This window comes from Myotis davidii, unplaced genomic scaffold (assembly GCF_000327345.1).
Source record: "Myotis davidii unplaced genomic scaffold, ASM32734v1 scaffold1025, whole genome shotgun sequence".
Classification (NCBI taxonomy): Eukaryota; Metazoa; Chordata; class Mammalia; order Chiroptera; family Vespertilionidae; genus Myotis; species Myotis davidii.
Window position 1 is genome coordinate 806,877 of NW_006297812.1, and position 17,705 is coordinate 824,581.

Sequence of the window (17,705 nt, forward strand, 5' to 3'; positions counted from 1 at the left end):
CTACCACAGTTTCTTTCCTAAAGCTGCAGCTGGGAGGATGTGCACTGGAGTATATGCAAGTAGAGCAACAGAAGAGAGATGGCCTGATGCCTACAGAGACGGGGGGCGGAAATCCATGGTCTTAGGGACCATGTCTAGTCTAGCCCCATTCAGAATAAGAATGTTCCTCTGTAATATCTGGAGGAGAGTTTGCTAGCCTCCCTGGAGTAACCTAGTTCCCCGTGTACACTCTCCCTTCCCTCTTCATTCATGTTCTTCACCTCCTTCTCTCCTCCTTCTGGTCCCCACCATTGGTTTAGGAGATTGGTACTAGGGCCAGAGAATCAGGTTGGGAGAGGCCAGCTAGTTTGGGCTGCACCTTTCTTTCATCCCTTTTCTCCCTTTCCTTCCCCTCAGGTTTGCAATCTGCGACTAGCACCAGGGGAGAAATGGAGCAGGCTCCCTAGTAGCATCCGAGTCTACAGCAATGAGATAGGAGAGCAAAGAAACCTGTAGCTTAGACAATAAAAAAGTGCTCGGCACTCCTGTGGATCAAGAAGGGGTGGCAATTAGTATGGTAGGGACACACCTAATTAGGGTGTGCCATAATTGCACCTGACTGACATCATTTTCCTAAGAAAGGGAAACGTTCTAGTGTGCATCGCCCTAGTTATCAGCCAGATGCTCTTTTTACTAAGTAGTTGCATCCTCCTTCCTTTAAATTTGGCAGTGAATTTCCATTGCTCCTCCCTGTGGGCCCTTCTGGAGGAGTATTTTTCCCCCACAGATTCTTGTCATGCTCATATGAATGCTCTTAAGATCTCATGCTGCTGAGGGCTCAGGCGAGTTCATCAGTGGCAGAAGCTTTGCTTAGCTGACCCCCAAGGACCAAAGCAGACCTTGTGAGTTACAGCAGAGGACAAATAAGTTGAAGGAAGGTGCACCTGGTCCAATGTCTCAGTTCACAGAAGCAGGACCCCACAGTCCTTGGACTGGGCTTGCAGAAGCCTGGGTCGGGGTGGGAGTGGACAAGGCTGGCCCGCCCAGTGGCAGGGTGCAGAGCTGTGGACATGCTGGAAGAGGAGATCAGGGGTGCTCACAGGAGGGTCCACAGGGACAGGGGCCATGGTACAGTCTAGGGCATTAGGTCCCATGCGGCAGGTGGAGAATAGAACAGGGATCCAAAGTCAAGGGCCCACAACAGAGGTGAATTAAGATGGTGCAAGTGCCCTTGTGGATAAAACCTGGACAGATGCCTCTGGATGCCAGTGCGCAGAGTGAAGAAACCCTGCACCTGCCCAGCTGGCCCACTGTCCCAATGTAATGATCAGAGCTCGCCTTTCACTCTCAGGTGTGGTCCAGTCTGGACAGTGACTTATACCGCTCTTCTATTTCCAAGGCAGCATTCTAAGCCTGCAGTTAGTTCTGACAATAGCCCTGCTTCTGGAGTGCGGAGATGCTAAGTCATCAGTAGACGCTTCCTTCCTTCCAACCACCTCTGTAGACCATGCAAAATTAGTCATTGTTAACAATGTTTTTAATAAGAACATAGTTTTCCTTGTTCTAGAGACTTATATGGTGCACCCTGTATAACCATCTGCGAAATGGAGCCACCAAAACCAAATATTGTTAATAGCCCTTAATTTGTCCTTCATCTTCTGTTAACCTTTGTCCGCCAGGACCAAGTCCTGGGGTCAGGAGAAGGTCAGCAAACACTGTCTAGAGCACAATGTCTGACTAGGTTTCAAGAGGCCAGAAATTCCTAAAACTGCCTTCAACCTCCCCACTACCCCCCCCCCCAAAAAAAATGTTCAGTTTTAGTAAATTCAGCTGTCTGGCTGATGTTTTTTTAACTTCTCAATCTGTGATTTTAGCACTAAACCTTCTTCTCAACAGCACTTAACACTTACAGCATCCAATATGATCTGTGGCCTTTCTCAAAGTCCTATTTATCAAGATAGACACAAAGCCTTCCTAGAGGAAGACCTTATCCATGGGCTCCGTGGATCCAAATGCATGATCATTGGGCCACAGTGGACTGAGATGAGCCCATGTACTGGCAGGCAATGAAGGATCCACTAAGCTGGCTACAGATTAACGTCAGGAGAATATTTGAACTATGTGGTAGTTTTATAAAGAAGCAGATATTTTCCACAGAAAATGCACAGCTCTATCATTATTTTCTGTTTATTAAAGCAGAATCAAGGGCCTCAATTTGGAAACTGTATGTAAGCAGTAGTTTGTTAGCCTATGTGGGGTTACTGGGTGATTCTGAATATAGAGGCAATGCAGGTCTTTCAAAAATTAGCCATAATTTTAATTTACTTATTTTTTATTTGTTTATATAGCCTGGCCTTTTCTCTATTAGTGAAATAAGTTACACTTGTGCAGTGTTATCTTTTCTATGGAAGGTTTAGCAGTTTCAGAGTATAATTGTTTTAAATTGGGAAAATTCAATTTTCTCTAATGTGTTAACATTTAACTCAGCTTTGAATGTTTGTGCTTTCTTGCATTACCCAAAACATTTGGAAAATGAACTCATCTCAACTCATCTCTTTCCCACCCCAGCCCACTCCACAACCCGAGTTACCCACCACGTTTCCGTACTTGAGTTAATGCCACACAACTTCCTTGGGCATTACAAATCTCAGTATCACCTGGCTCCTCCTCATTCCTTCTTTTGTTTCTTGCCATCCCTCCTACCCCTGCTCACTTGCAATTTCCCATAAAGCCTTTCCTTAGCATCTCTCTCAAATCCATTCTTTCGGTCCCCCGACATGGCCCGGTCAGAACTGTCACATCACAGCTCGGGCACTGCCAGAGCTCCCAAATTGTTTTCCTGCCTCAAGGTTTTCCCCTTGCTAAATCATCTTGAATTTTTTCTAGATTAACCTTCTTGTCATGCAAATGACCATTTCATCCCTCTGATCAAACACTGTCAGTGGCCTCCACCTGCCACCGGACAGAATTCAAGCAAGAACGTTAACAGGTGGTCAAGACTCTATGTCAAGATGCAGTGTTACCTGCTCTGCTTTGATGCACAAACACATGACTCTCTTCCCAACCCTCTCGTCATGTATTCTTGCTTCTTTGCGTTCCTTCAGCCAGTTTTCTACCCATGGAATGATTCAGTCTCCACCCCAAAGTTTCACCTACTGAAAATCTCATGGCCCAGCCCAAAAGCTGTGTCCCCACCAAGACGACAACCAGAGGAGGGCTCTCCCTCTGCTCCATGCCTCTTGCATCCATTGCCCTCACTTGGCGCTCTTACTATGCAGGGTGTTGTTTTTATTAGTCACTGCGGTGTTGCCGTGTGCCTGTCTTGTGGTAAGCTCTTGAGGCTTCAACATGTTGAGTACAGCCTATACTTAGGAAGTAGATAACCTTTGTTGTGCATGCATGCTACCACTTAAACCTGGGGCACTGAGAAGGTTAGATAAACATGACAGGAATTACAGGAATGTTTTGTCTTTTCAGCAAAACCCAAAATCACTTATGTAGAGAACCAGACCGCCATGGAACTAGAGGAGCAGGTCACTCTTACCTGTGAAGCCTCGGGGGACCCCATTCCCTCTATCACCTGGAGAACTTCCACCCGAAACATCAGCAGCGAAGAAAAGGTATAATGTCGCCGCCCAAGAGTCTCAGGGCATGGCACGCAGACTCGAAGTGGATTGAGTCTGCCCAATGCCCAATTTTCCTCGGTGAGCCAGAAGGGGGATATGGTCACTGTAGTCAAAGTTCTGTGGCCTCCTCCTCCCCCCACCTGAATGCATCCTGCTCCACATCTTCTGACAATGGAAGAGGTGCAGTTCATTGCATAGATTGGCAGGGGGGTGATGTTAGTGGGTATGGTCAAGGTAGACGCTCTGGGGAGGAAGAAAGTAGTGATTTTCAAACTCAGGATTTGGGGCTGTGAGGAACAAGGCAAACTGACATCCTGGTGCTCCAGGTGATTTCATCCTCATCTCAGGAGCACCAAGGAAATGTCTCCTGGAAGTTATAGGGTCAGAACAAGCCTGTCACTTCTTCTCCTTGTATTTTGTATACTCATGCTTTACATGCACTATGTGCACAAAAGCTTGGTTGCCTTTGTGTCTGCCTGTTTTCTCGATCACATTTGTATATCATGTTGATATAAAGGCAAAAATAATTAGCAGTTTCCACATGATGATGATTGCCCTAGGCTCTGCAGTGTATTCGCTGAGAGTGTAAGAACAACATAGCAAGCTCCGTGACAAATTCAAACGACTGGGGAGGTTTCACTTGAAAACATGTGGATTTACAGACCACCAGAAAGCTATCTTTATTATGAACAATATGTAATAATTGAGGGGACCCCACAATGTGTAGCCCTTTGCTACCGAGTGGATCAAATGCAGGGGGGGAAAGAAGCTTGGTTTTAAAGCGACTTAAACCATCTTAGGGCACCTCTCCAGTCTCACCTCATATATCCTGTAGTAATGGGCTTTGTCACCTACTCAGAAGTAATGGCCTTCGATTCAAAGGGCATTTGTAATGGATTACTTATTGACCAAAATGTCAGAAATTATAGATCTTCACTCTTCTGCTTTCCTAAAGGAAATCCTTAGAGAGGGTAAACTCAAGTACACCCGAAAGAGAGAGTATGAGACACTAGAACCAAACTTGGGATCTGCACTTGAGGAATTGATTTCTGTCCCGCTAATAGAAAGCAAGGCTGAGTCAAAAGGAACAGAAATACTATTCCAAAACCAATTATTTTTTGCAAGTTTTACCTCCAGAGTTGAATTCGACTTAGCAAAAACTCAACAAAGGAACTGCTAAGTATTTTTGAAACTCGCATATGCTGTTTGATATTGTACTGGAGTAAGAAATGTGGTGTTTACTTGATGCTTTCTTTATCAACATTGGGGTTAAACCTTCAGCTCAGATTTCTGCTCCTATCATGTGTGTTGTGTGGATTGAACTTGCATTCCAGGGCTTAAACCACAGGACCGCTGCCTGACAGGTTTTCCTACATTAGTCTTAAGAGTAGATTTGTCCAGAATGGCGCAGTGTATATCTTTGACCTCAGTGAAGGGCAGAGATAACATCTATCCCAGATGAACGATGCTTTTAAATTCTACATCTTTTCTAGGAATAGCTCAATAGCTAAGCTAGACCAGAAGAGTTATTAAGATTTCTGCCTACCTCAGCTCCTTTAATAGCTTGGTTCTCTAGCTTGTATCCGTGAATTCATTTTCACAGAATGAGAACAAATAACCAGGTACTAATATACACTCACACTCACTAAATACTGAGACTGAAGGTGTTCAGCAGAGACTTTCTCAAGCCAAGGAATACTCGCTTGTCAGTGAGTGTAGGTCATTTGTCTCAACCAGAGATAATTCTTTAAACCCTGCCACATCGGTGGTGGTGTTTTACCATAACGACAATAGTTTGCTTGACGTGACATTACTGGAACGTGAATAAATCAATGTTAGAACAAGTCCTCCAAGCTGGCCAGTGCTGTGACGCCAGATGAGCACACCTACCTAATGAAGCCCTTACAGAAAAGTTGCCATTTATATTAATTCCCTGCTGACATCAAAGAGGTGCGAGGTACAGCTTCATACCACGGATAGCTAATAATTAAGAAAGAAAGGTGGCCTCTTCCTGGGGGGTTGGACTCCAGATAGTAAGCTTCACTGTTACTTTGGTGGCTGCTTCTCCTGTGCAACTCCATCTGAAGTTGCATGATATGTAATTAGGTATCGGCATGATTAGAGTCACTGAATTGTAGGAGTGGAAGAAAACAATTTTCTCTTTAAAATCAGGATGCTATGCTAAGCAGATAAGAATAGACAATCGTATTGAACTGCCAAGATAAGGAAGGCTCCTGAGAATTAGATCACATAAAATGCCTGGATCATAGAAGGTTGGAAGGAAGCCACTCTTTGAGTTTATTTAGTCTTACCTGGCACTGCTTTCTAACATATCTGCCAGACAGTCACTCAGCCCTGCCTGAAAGGTGACATTGCCAGCCCTCAGCAGGGCAGTCAGCCAACACTGATGACCAGGAGGTCTGCTTCTCAGCCTTCCCACCTCTGGCAGCCAGTCTTTGTATGAGACCTCTTAAAACAGCTACTCAGGTTTTCTTCGGTCTGTTCTTTACCTCACCAGTTGCCCCGTAATAGATGGCATCAGCTCACCGGTGCGCCATTAAAATTTTGTGGTGCCCAGAGTCAATGATAAAGACTTCCATGGACTATTACTCCCTTGATCTGGATGCTGTAATGCAGTTAGAGTTGCATTAGCCCCTTTAGCAGTTTCCTCATCCTGTTGCCTTGTATTGAGCTAGTGGTCAACTAAAATGTTCAGGTCTCTCTTCCATGAACTGCATTTAAGCCACATGCTTCCTATGCTGTTCTTGTGCAATTGATTGCTTAACCAATCATGCAGAATTTTATTTTTATTTCTGTTAAAAATTGTATTTGTTGGTCATAACCCAATGTTTCTCAGTGGGGTCACCATGAAAACTTGGGAAGTCTCTTCCTTTACTGGGACTATAAAGGATGATATTGCAAGATAGGTAGCACCCTAATCTCCTCCCCCCTAAATACCAGTAGCCACTTCTAATCATGTGATTACCAAGATTTCACATGTGCAAACACTCTTGGGCATGAGAACAACCATTTGAGTTTACCTTTCCAACCAGTCAAGAATGGCTTTCATCAGGACTATCCTTTAGAGGTCTGTGGGTCCAGGGAATTTCCATTCACATGCTCCCCTATTTTATTTATATATTGAAAGTAATGAGGTCTACAATCAGTGGAGACCCCAGCCCAAACACAAGACCCACTGGCAGGCAATGGAGTGGTCTTCCCCATGCAACTGTCATCTAGCATTTGCATTGGCTATTGCTACAACCTTAAATGAACACTTACTTAAAATATCTTTATCCAGGTTACTGATAAAAATGTTGACTGGGACAGGGTCCAGTATATAACCTTAGAATGTCACTAGGGCTTCCCTCTGGGTCATTGGCTAAGAAGGTAGAGTACCAAATGCCACAGTACCCTCTTGTGACTTTAATGACTTCCCTGGAAGGCTTAATGATCTCTTTAATAGAGTTAGTCACAATATAAGCTAATTAAAGCAACTTGGTCTTTTGCTTCACTGAGGAGAGAGGAGAAAATGCTTCTAGCCATAGACACATAGTTAGTGACTTTCTAATGGAATACTTGTTTTCTTCATTAAAAAAAAATAAAAATTAAAAAAACAATACAGTGAACTTGCATGTCACACCCTATCTGTGATCTTGTTTCTGGGTTTAGTACAGTCACTTATTGGAGATTACTATCAACCTGCTAAGCTTCAGCTGGTTGAGTTGGTCGCTCCACAACTGATAATAGCTGGGCTAATACCATTAGGGTAGATCATTTGTCTGAAAGTTAGTTCATTTTTTATTGCTCACTCTTATGTTGACCAAAATCAAAACATATTTGAACATGACAATGGGTCAGTTAGATCAATGTGTACAGAGGTCGTTGATAATGCAGATACAAAGAAAGTTTGTGTGTCCATATTGTGTCCACAGCATTTCATTACTCTTCCTACCCAGACTCATTTAACTATTGCCAGGGTACTTGAGTGAGTGGAGCTAAATTCCGGGTACCACTTACATTCTGGGTGAAACTTTGGGATGATAATTTGCATCATCTATCTCTGGCAGAACAAATTCATAGTGTCCTTACTTGAACATGCCTTCGAAATAACTGGTGAATAAAAGCATCCGAAGCCTTAATGTTTAAGGAAAAGGAGAGGGGTGAAGAGTTGAGATCAGAAGAGATAAGGAGAAAAAATTAAAAGCATTCATGAACTTTGAATCTTGAGCTTCCCAAGTAGCCCACAAATAAGAGAGATCTTTTGAAATTCTCTGCAAATGTTTTATCACCAAGAATTCCTCATTCAATACAAAGTACGTGCTCACTTTTAAAATTGGAAAAGGTACCTGCATTGAGCAACCAGAGGCTGGCTTATCCCGCCTGTGGACAAGTTTCTAGCAGGGAATACTTTAGAATAGTGAGGGGATGTTCCACCTTAGTTTATATATATATATTCCTGCAGACTTGTAAGGTAATAAAACATGAATATGAAAAAAACATGGAGCTAACAATTTTTGGAATAGTACTAGTCATATTCTCATTTATTTTATTGTGTTTTTGCATATCAGGTTGTCTTAAAGCAGGCCACATACCTTCACCAAGTTATCAGGGGCAAGGCATAGCCTACCATTCCCCCTTACTGGGTGGTCAAGCAACTAGAATAATTATATTACTCACAATTGCTTATTCTAAATGCCTCAAAACCATAAGAATTTGGGAGAGACACAAGAAAATCAGATCTGAAAAGCAAACAACTCCATAGACATAACTCCTAAAAAACTATCTTGGTGCAAGCAGCCCTGGTGTGTGACAAACCAGCTTCTAAGTGACGTGGAATTGGCAACCACATTTGACATGTTGGCCCACCGCTTCTTTGGTCTATGCATGTTCCTCTGTCCTCACTTTCTTCATGTGACATAATCCAGCATTCTCATCCTTGTATCTCACAGGAGCTCCTTGCATTTAGTGGATCCCTACTAAATGTTTGCCAACTCATTTGCATTCCCCGGGTTACCTTGCTGTGTCTGGCATCTTCTCTATTCTTTTTCTATCTAAACACCAGGGACAATCAGGCAGTCATGCCATCCAACAGAAAGAGCAATGCAGGTATGATGTCTCTGACTCCCAGTATGAAAACAGAAAAACTGTAAGCAGAGTAGATTCTCAAGTGCCAGATAATTTTTTTTTAAATATAAATGTGGGTAGAAAAAGACCCAACCTTTGTGTCTCTGAGATAGCTCATTCTTTGGAGTGCCATGTTTGCTGAAGATAGAGCCTGCTGGAGCCTGCATGCATTCAGCGTGGTATCCTCCAGGCTTCCTGACTTGTAGTCTTAAAGACTTCATACCTCTCATTCCTAATGTGTCTTATGCTTTTTTGTTGTTGTTCCTTTTTTAAATAAAAATTTTATTTTTCTTAGTATGCATGCAGAGTTATAAAATGCATGAGCACAAAATGGCATTAGTGTATTTGTGATAAGCTCTCCTATAAAATCCAAAGGAGGAAGCTCACTCTATAAGTATCTATAGATTATATGGTTAGAACTAGTAGTGTCACCAAATATTATGAGGGACATTAAGACATTCTGGTCTAGGAGCAGCTTATAATACGTCTGCTGGTGTCCCTGTGTATGTCTATTGGAGATGAGGGAAGCCTATACCTTTGAATGATACAGCCTAATGTGCATAAGGTGGGGGTGAGGTGGGAGGGAGCTGAACATAGCCAAGTCCTTGATTAAGCTGGGTGATAGGCACACCATGGAGAGTGGGCCTTGGAAAAGTTCTGAATTGGAAAGAAGCTGCATGTGCACGGAGTGCAGTGTTATTCACCAGTTCTCTAAAGCAATATTGTAAACTTTTACTGCTTTCTTGTTGTGTTTTATATCTTGTTCTCTCCAGGCTTCGTGGACTCGACCAGAGAAGCAAGAGGTATAGCTTACCTGACCACTAGCCAGTCTTTAGTTTTGAAAGCGTTGCGGTTTAACTCACCATTATAGTTAACAACCAGACATGCTAAACTAATTAGTAACTTAGATTAAAGAATAGGTCAGTAGTGGTAGCTGTTACTTAGCAATAGTATCATTTTAGGGTGAGCAAGCAAGCTGTGTTGGAAGTGGGTGAACAAATCCTTATTGTTTTCTAAGACTGGATTTTAGTCTCTTGATGGTGCTGGGAAAATCACATCCAGGTAATTACACTTAAATCTCCCCAATTCCCAGGCCCATCACTGTGAAATGGTGAAATTTTTTTACTCTCACCTGGTTGATGTGACTTCGGATCATGAAGGCACGGAGTTAGTGATCTAAAACCCACTTGGCCCTTTCCCTTCCAGCTCAACTCATCTTGTTGCTCGCTTATTTTATAATGATTGGTCTTGGTAAATGATCACTTCACATCTCATCTTGAAGCAATGCAAATGACATGTCTCATTGGTTCTCCCAAACTGTTAAACGTGTCTAGCTACTTTCACAGTGTTAAATTGATGAGCTTAGAATGATTCAGCACAAATGGCTTTGTGGGTGTGTTTTTTAAAGTCGGTAGCCATTGGCCTTTGAAATTTCTCTGATTCCTTGCTTCATTTGGGGTAATTTGGGACTTAGTTTGAAAATTGAGACTAATTATTCATCTTTTGATTTTAATTGTTACACCCCCAAGATCTTGCTCATGGTCATGAGTATCGCTTTTTACCTGATTTGTGCAACTGAGTGACAGATAGTGAAATAAAAATCAGTATAGTTTAGATGAGGTTCAAGGATCTAATCTATGAATACTTTATGGGAAAACAAAAAGCTTTGTCTCTTCTCCAGATGAAACTTTGGTATTGTAATGCTATAAACGTAGAATCTAGCAAGCAATCCTATAGGTTGTATTATCTCTCCTCTTAGCCTTTCGGAAATGATAATTATTCAGAACACGTAACTCATGTGTTCAGGTCACGGCTATAAATATGTAATTCTGTTTAATATTTGAAGCTGCCTGCCTGTCCCCAGGCGCGATGTTAGTTTCTGCACATGAACACATTGCCATCGTCAGCTCCAGTTCATTATCAGCTCTCTGCCTCAGACCTTCCTCGTGTCAGAGGGGCTGCAGTTCAGTGCACATCTCACTGAAATGCTCCTTCCTGGGGCACAGGAATCGCTCAGTGCTGTCACGGGCTGGGTGTTTTATTGCTTCAAAGTCCTGGACCCACTGGGACTGGGGAAGGGAGAGAAGGGTCAATTATCAGCTACTTCTGAGCAGCTACAGATCTCATTCTGCTTGGACTTGTACACCTTCCCCCTGTCCTTTTGACCTAGACCTGGAGGAGCTGAGGTTTATCAGGGAGCATTAAGAAGATGTTAAGTGAATTATTATCATAAGCAGAAGTAATGGGTTTATTCCCAGCAAAGCAAACACCTCACTCCGTTTGCCAGAAGTGTCCTTACCTTCAGTATCTCGCTCTGGACATCATTGACTTTCAAATAAGTGCCACCTTGGGGCTCAGAAGTTCCGTTCCTGCCTATTTGTCTCACTCAGAGATGAAGACTATAAGTCCAGAAGGCGGATTGGGTTCTGGCCAATCCCATTCTGTAAGCTCTGAAAAGCCTTCGCACTTTTACCCGGAAGAAGAAAGACAAAAATGTTTCGATGAGAGGATTAATTATAACTGCCCTTCATACTCTTGCAAAACAGGGTCTTCTTGTCATAATGATCTTCTCCTTCTTGCCCAGAATTCATCTGCTTCTCTCCTCCAGAGCCTGAATTATCAGTGCGACGTTTGGTCTGCATGGCTGTAGGTGGCACTCCCGGACTTTGTCCCGGTGCCAGAGTAACCATTTCAGAGGGCCCAGTCACACTAACTGTGTCCCCTGGAAAGAGAACTGGGCATCTGAAAATAATCCCATCATCAATTCTGTTCCTGAGCCGCTGCAAAATAAGAATTCTTTACGGAGGGCCACCTACTGGCCCGTTGACATCATTAAATTAGAAAGATTTCCAGATAGTGAAATTGAGGAAAGAGACCAGCTAGAAGAGGAGAAAGAAGTACTGCTGTCAGTATAACCATTTCATGAAATGGTTGTAAAATGTGATGGGGCTTAAGTGGCTGAGCTGGACTAAATCTACTTCTGATGGTACAAGGACAGCTTTGACAGAGCTGTGAGGCTGCTCACAGGCCCCGGCTGCCTCGCTTTTGAGCTTCCCAAACTGGCTGCTGTGTGACGTGCAATTCTGGGTTTGGGGCTTCCAAGCCAGCACGTTGAAAGAATCTGAAGTCGGGTGTTGTTACATTCTTTAAAGGCCCAAACCCTTGAGTAACAGATGCCGCACAAATGCAGACCACTCACCTATCCATCTCTACAGAACACCGCATGCTAGAGATAAGGGTGTGGCCCAGCCTCTGAAGGGAAGAGTATGACTCCTTTAGATTACCCACTTTCTGGAGGATCTGAACTTGGGCAAATGCCCAGACATTTCCTAGACCAGGAACCATTCACCTAGAGTGTCAAGGGGGGACACCCTGGGAGATATTCCAGGACCCATTGCCTGGGGATCATGTGCTTATTTCCTGTTTGACCAGTAATTCTGAAGACTCAGAAAGCTGATTATAGTACCAAGGGCTAAAAAAATGGTGGTGACTATGAGGTTAAGGGCCCCAGATCTACCTGAGACTCTCTGTACCACTGTCCCTGGAGAGGGGACCCAGTTACCCTTCCTTCCAGCTCAGCAGCTCCTGACTTCTGAGTTGTTGGGCTTTTTAAAAAAATAAAATAATTTTACTTTTAAGCATCCAAGAAAGTGAGGCATCTGCATAAGTATGGGTTTCTTATAGAACTTCTTGCATTTTGGAACACTCGGATTTCCCATCCAGTGTGCACGCATTGTGGCACTGGCAGATGGGTGGACTGCTGGGAGGGAGGGAGGGGAGTACAGGTTTCCCAGAATCCCATGAGGCAAGGCGGTTTCTGCTGGAGTATCTGCTGCTCAGGGCTTCGCTTCCATTTGGGACATGCCAAACAAATCGGGACCTTGAGCCACACAGTCTTAGCACACAGCTAGGCTGCTTGACATAAACTGAGTCCATCTCTGTTTGGGGTACACCCAAGTTCCCATGGTGCTCTCTGCAGCCTCCCCCTCTAGTTGGAACCTAAAGTGAGACTTAGATACTGGCAGAGAGAGGAGAGGGTGTGAGACTGGTCACACAAGTGATGGCCTGGTCTCCTAGCCCCCATCCTGCCCTGGGCTCTGACACTCTCTGTTCCCTCCCGGCAGACTCTGGATGGGCACATGGTGGTGCGCAGCCACGCCCGCGTGTCCTCCCTGACCCTGAAGAGCATCCAGTACACAGATGCTGGAGAGTACATCTGCACCGCCAGCAACACTATCGGCCAGGACTCCCAGTCCATGTACCTTGAAGTACAATGTGAGGAATAACTGTGGAAAGACCGGGGAGGGAGGGGCCATGGACGGTTGGGATGGACGGGAAAAAGAGCAGCTAGGACCTGCAGCTGGCAAGCTTCCATCTCTTTCTCTGGGTCCCCAGGTCACCTCCTCACACCATCCCCAGGCTTCCTACCCGCTGCATGCCCTCTGTCTTCCCATCAGCTCACAGGATTGCCAGAACAGCCCCGACCTCTACTATACCCTGGCATAGCTTGGCTTCAGGTCACACACCCCTCCCAGTGCCAGGAGACAGCATCTGTAGGGCTCCATGACAGTGGCAAGCTTCCTGACAGTCATTGCCACTCGTTGCAGATGCCCCCAAGCTGCAGGGCCCCGTGGCTGTGTACACCTGGGAGGGGAACCAGGTGAACATCACCTGCGAGGTGTTTGCCTACCCCAGTGCCACAATCTCATGGTTCCGAGATGGTCAGCTGCTGCCAAGCTCCAACTACAGCAACATCAAGATCTACAACAGCCCCTCTGCCAGCTACCTGGAGGTGAGCGGGGCACGGGCCAGCGGCAGGGTGGAAAAGGCAGTTTGACTATAGATGGGCTCCTGAATGCTGCTAAAATCCTTCTTGCTTCTCTGGCATGTCCTGAGCTGGGAGCCATTAGCTGGAGAAGAACTTGGGCTTCAGCCCAACCCCTGTGTCTCCTCGGGAACCCCAGGGCCTGGAAGACAGAGTGTCTTCTTCCACAGCCCCTTCTCTGTTCTCTCTGGCTTAAGGGTTGGGTGGAGCCAATGATTCCTGCTTTACTACTTCTATTCTTTGCTAATTGAATCCAATAAATAAAGGCCTGAGGCTGTGACCATCCCATGGGCATGTAAACCACGAGCTCCTTCTCTCCCAAGGTGACCCCGGACTCTGAAAATGATTTTGGAAACTACAACTGCACCGCCGTGAACCGCATTGGACAGGAGTCTCTGGAATTCATCCTTGTCCAAGCAGGTGAGCACCCCTTACGGCTGCACCCCCCTTTGAAAACCCTTGCTGGCCCATTTGGTGTCCTTGAGTGATGCCAGGAAAGTGAGAAGAGAGGCCCCGGGTCAGAAAAGCCTGAGGAGGAAGCAGGGAGCGATTTGAGGATCGGGGCATGGAGCATGTGGGGAGAGAATCGTGTGGGGAGGCGGGCCGGGAGGATAGGATCCAGGCAACAAGACTTCAAGACTGAGCAGAAACCGCAAAGATGTGATTGCGAGTTGTGTCCTGCCTGAAGCTCACTTGGGCCTTCATCTGTGTTCTCCCCACAGACACCCCATCCTCACCATCCATCGACCAGGTGGAGCCATACTCGAGCACAGCACAGGTGCAGTTTGATGAGCCAGAGGCCACAGGTGGGGTGCCCATCCTCAAATACAAGGCTGAGTGGAAAGCAGTGGGCGAGGAAATGTGGCACTTCAAGTGGTACGATGCCAAGGAAGGTGAGTCTGGGAAAGTGTTTCCTTCAGCATGAGGAGTCCCTTGGTGCTGGGCACACATTCACCCCTGCCTTCACCAGACCCGGGCACCCTGACTGCCCATAGGGTAGGGCAGCATACCACTCTCACCTACTGGGGGTGGCCAGGAGCCATCACTTGCCATCTGTTCATGTCCCTATGCTGGAACTTCGAATTAGGCACGGTCATGTCTCACATAGACTTGTTGGCCTCTGTACCTGGCACTTCAGAACCTGGTTGCTGTGACCCTGCAGGATGGAGGGGCCATCCCAACCACCTGCCACTGCCACGCAGAAGCCCTGCTTCGGTGTGACAACCTGGCGAGGCCAGTCCACCCTGCTCCGCATGTAGTTACGTGTTATTGTAGTAAAACTTATACCACATAAAATGTACCATTTTAACCATTTTAAGGGTACAGTTCAGTGGCATTAAGTCCAGTCTCGTTGTTGTGCAACCATCACCAGGGTCCATCTCCAGAGCTTTATCATCCCAAACTCTGTACCCATGAAACACTAACTCCCCTCCCCTCCTGCCCAGCTCCTGGCAGCCACCGCTCCCCTTTCTGTCTCTCTGTAGTTGACTCTCCTAGGTACTTCGTATAAGTGGAATCATACAGTATTTGTCCTTTTGTGTCTGGCTCATTTCACATAGCATAATGTCCTTGAGGTTCATTTATGTAGTATGTGTCAGAATTTTCCTCCTTTTTAAAGCTGAATAATGTTCCATTGTACGTGCGCACCACATTTTTTTTCCATTCATGTGTCTGGGAACACCTGGGTGCCCCCACCTTTTCGCTACTGTGACCAATGCTGTGAGTGTGGGTGTATAGATATCTGTCCAGGTCTCTGCTTCAATACTTCTGTGTGTAGTCCTAGAAGTAGAATTGCTGGATCCAGTCATAATTCTTTGTTTAATTTTTTGACGACCCACCATAGTGTTTCCCACAGCGGCTGCACCATTTCGCCGATAGGCTTTTTATTATTTGTGATCCTTTCCATGTTCTCACAACAGCCAGCATGGAGGGCATCGTCACCATCATGGGCCTGAAGCCTGAAACGACGTACACAGTGCGACTGGCAGCCCTCAACGGCAAGGGTCTGGGCGAGATCAGCGCAGCCTCCGAGTTCAAGACGCAGCCAGTCCGTAAGTAGAGCCAGCTACCCTGCCTCTCCCCCCTCTCTTCTTCTGGGGACCATGGGGGACCCTGAGCTGGCCACCCATTGTTCAGATGACAGCCTTTTGTCTTTCAGATGCCTCTGCTGGAGGTGGCCCCACCTCCCCGCTCTCTGGCCCTCAGTGATGACTGACACCCAGTCCCTTTATCCTCTTTCTCGGGGTCTTGGTGACACTGTCATAGACTGACAGCCAGGGTTGTTAGAGGGCGTGTGCAGTGGGGGGTTGGGGACTTGCTTTTTGACACAGGTCACAAAGGCCCTCAGCACCTGTGATTGAAGGACGAGGGTAACGACAGTGACAGTTCCCATAATGAGCTGTGGGACTGTTGATGCAGCAGAGATATTAATGTAGAGAAAAGCAGGGGGTGCTGGGGATGGAGGAGGAGCGGAGGCATAATCCCAGCAAAGCAAAGGGGAAAGGATGCGGAGGCCTCTGACTTTTGGCTCCCCCTCCCTTCCCACACCAGGAACGCACCTCAGAGTCTCCCTCCCTCTCAAACTTCCAGTCGCTTCTTCCCGGTTCCATTCAGGGATGCATTTCTGTTTCCCTCTGTCATCCCCACTTTCCCTCACTCTGCCTGCCCTCCTTTCGCTCGTCCCCCAGGACAGCCAGCTCTGGGGCGAGCCCTGCTCTAGGTAGCCCTCCACAGGCCCCCCCTGGGAGGAGCAGGAGACCCCATGGAGAACAGACTCCACAAGTGGTCCCAGAGGCCCAGGCTGCTGACTCCTGGAATTATAAAGCAGACGGGGATCCTTGCTTCCTTCTCTTTGAAGCTGGGGACCTGGAAAGAGATCCCCTTACTCTCCCAAGAAGTAGAAAGCCTGTCTTATCTTCCTCCCACAGGAATTGCTTCTTTCTGGATGTGAAATAATTTGATAATTTGAGTTTCCAGTGCCCTGTGTTCTGCGATCCAAGTCATTTCTTTTACATCTGTTTTTTTTTTCCTTGGGTCTATCTCTTGTCTTTTCTTTCCATCTGTGTTCCATCCATGGGAAATGCAGATACCCCTGTTCCACGTAAGTGCCTCTTCATACCTCGCTACTTGTTCCCATGGCATTAGCATCTCTGTCCTAGTTATTAATTTAGTTCCAGTCTCTTCTGTCCCCAAGGGGCTGAAGTAGCTGCTGCTGTCCGGGCCCTAACCACACTGATCATAGCCTAGCTGTGTGCTGGTTAATGTCCATAGGTTACTCCCGGAAGCTAACCCTCCTCCTGTTTTAGAGCATGAAGCTTTTGTGTCTTTTGAAGTTGTGTTTATGTATTAATTTCTGTGTGTGACATTTACGCTGTGGCAACAGTGATGTTTGCCAAGCCAAGCGTAGTGGGCATCTGCAGGTGATCTCTTAATAACACACTATAGCCCCACCACATCTTTAGCCAGGAGGCCAGAAAAGTGACCACATCATCACCAGGCCTCGATTCAAAATCCCTTCACAGGAAAAAGACTTTGAAAGGATTTCCACATTTGCTTTTAGGAGATAGAAAAATCGAGCTCTCCTGCCCTCGTTCTGTCTATCAGGGAGGCAGCTGGAGGGCGCCTCGTTCTGTCTGTCAGGGCATAGCATGAGGTTGGATTCCAATCCATGGCATGTCCTGCAGGGGGCTGCCGGGAGCGAGACCCCAGCTCCTCAACCCTGTTCTTTACTAAAGCAGGAGGTACTTGCAAGCTGCCATTTCTGTTTGAGAAAACTAACCAGCTACTTAGTAACTCTACTGCCAAGCATGTAGAGAGGGGTGATTCTCCCTGGGAGGGACCCTCATTGTGTAAGCTGTTACTGCAAATTCAGGGAGTAAGGGTGGCATGAAGCTGGCCTGCCGTTCTGGGAGCAGAGCTGTGATGCGATCTCCCTGCCTGTACAGATGCCCGCACTTCAGTCCCTGCGGCCTGGCCCCTTCCTAGGCTGCGCTCAGAGTAGTGGGGGGAAGTAGTACCCAAAGAGGCTTAGAAGAAAGGTATTCAGAGAGCAGAACACTCTTTTCATAAAAAGCTCCTCGTTCCTGAAAGACATTCAGAGAAGCTTATCTTTTAAAAATGAATTCAGAAATTTTGCAGCCACAGCAGAA

At 46.1% G+C, this 17,705-nt stretch overlaps 1 protein-coding gene across 11 annotated transcripts in view; it reads left to right on the plus strand.

Annotated features, from left to right (window-relative positions):
* Window positions 1-17,705, plus strand: part of NCAM1 (neural cell adhesion molecule 1) — a 350,846-nt gene that overhangs the window by 295,173 nt on the left and 37,968 nt on the right. For 5 of the 11 annotated variants that reach the window (XM_015570327.1, XM_015570331.1, XM_015570332.1 and 2 more), the window contains exons 8-15: window positions 3,457-3,599; window positions 9,506-9,535; window positions 12,857-13,007; window positions 13,340-13,524; window positions 13,881-13,977; window positions 14,280-14,450; window positions 15,477-15,608; window positions 16,643-16,657. In XM_015570327.1, coding sequence (XP_015425813.1) covers window positions 3,457-3,599; window positions 9,506-9,535; window positions 12,857-13,007; window positions 13,340-13,524; window positions 13,881-13,977; window positions 14,280-14,450; window positions 15,477-15,608; window positions 16,643-16,657 — 924 coding nt within the window. The remainder of the gene's footprint in view (window positions 1-3,456; window positions 3,600-9,505; window positions 9,536-12,856; window positions 13,008-13,339; window positions 13,525-13,880; window positions 13,978-14,279; window positions 14,451-15,476; window positions 15,609-16,642; window positions 16,658-17,705) is intronic. The other 6 variants (XM_006773509.2, XM_006773512.2, XM_006773514.2 and 3 more) reach the window with 3 other exon arrangements.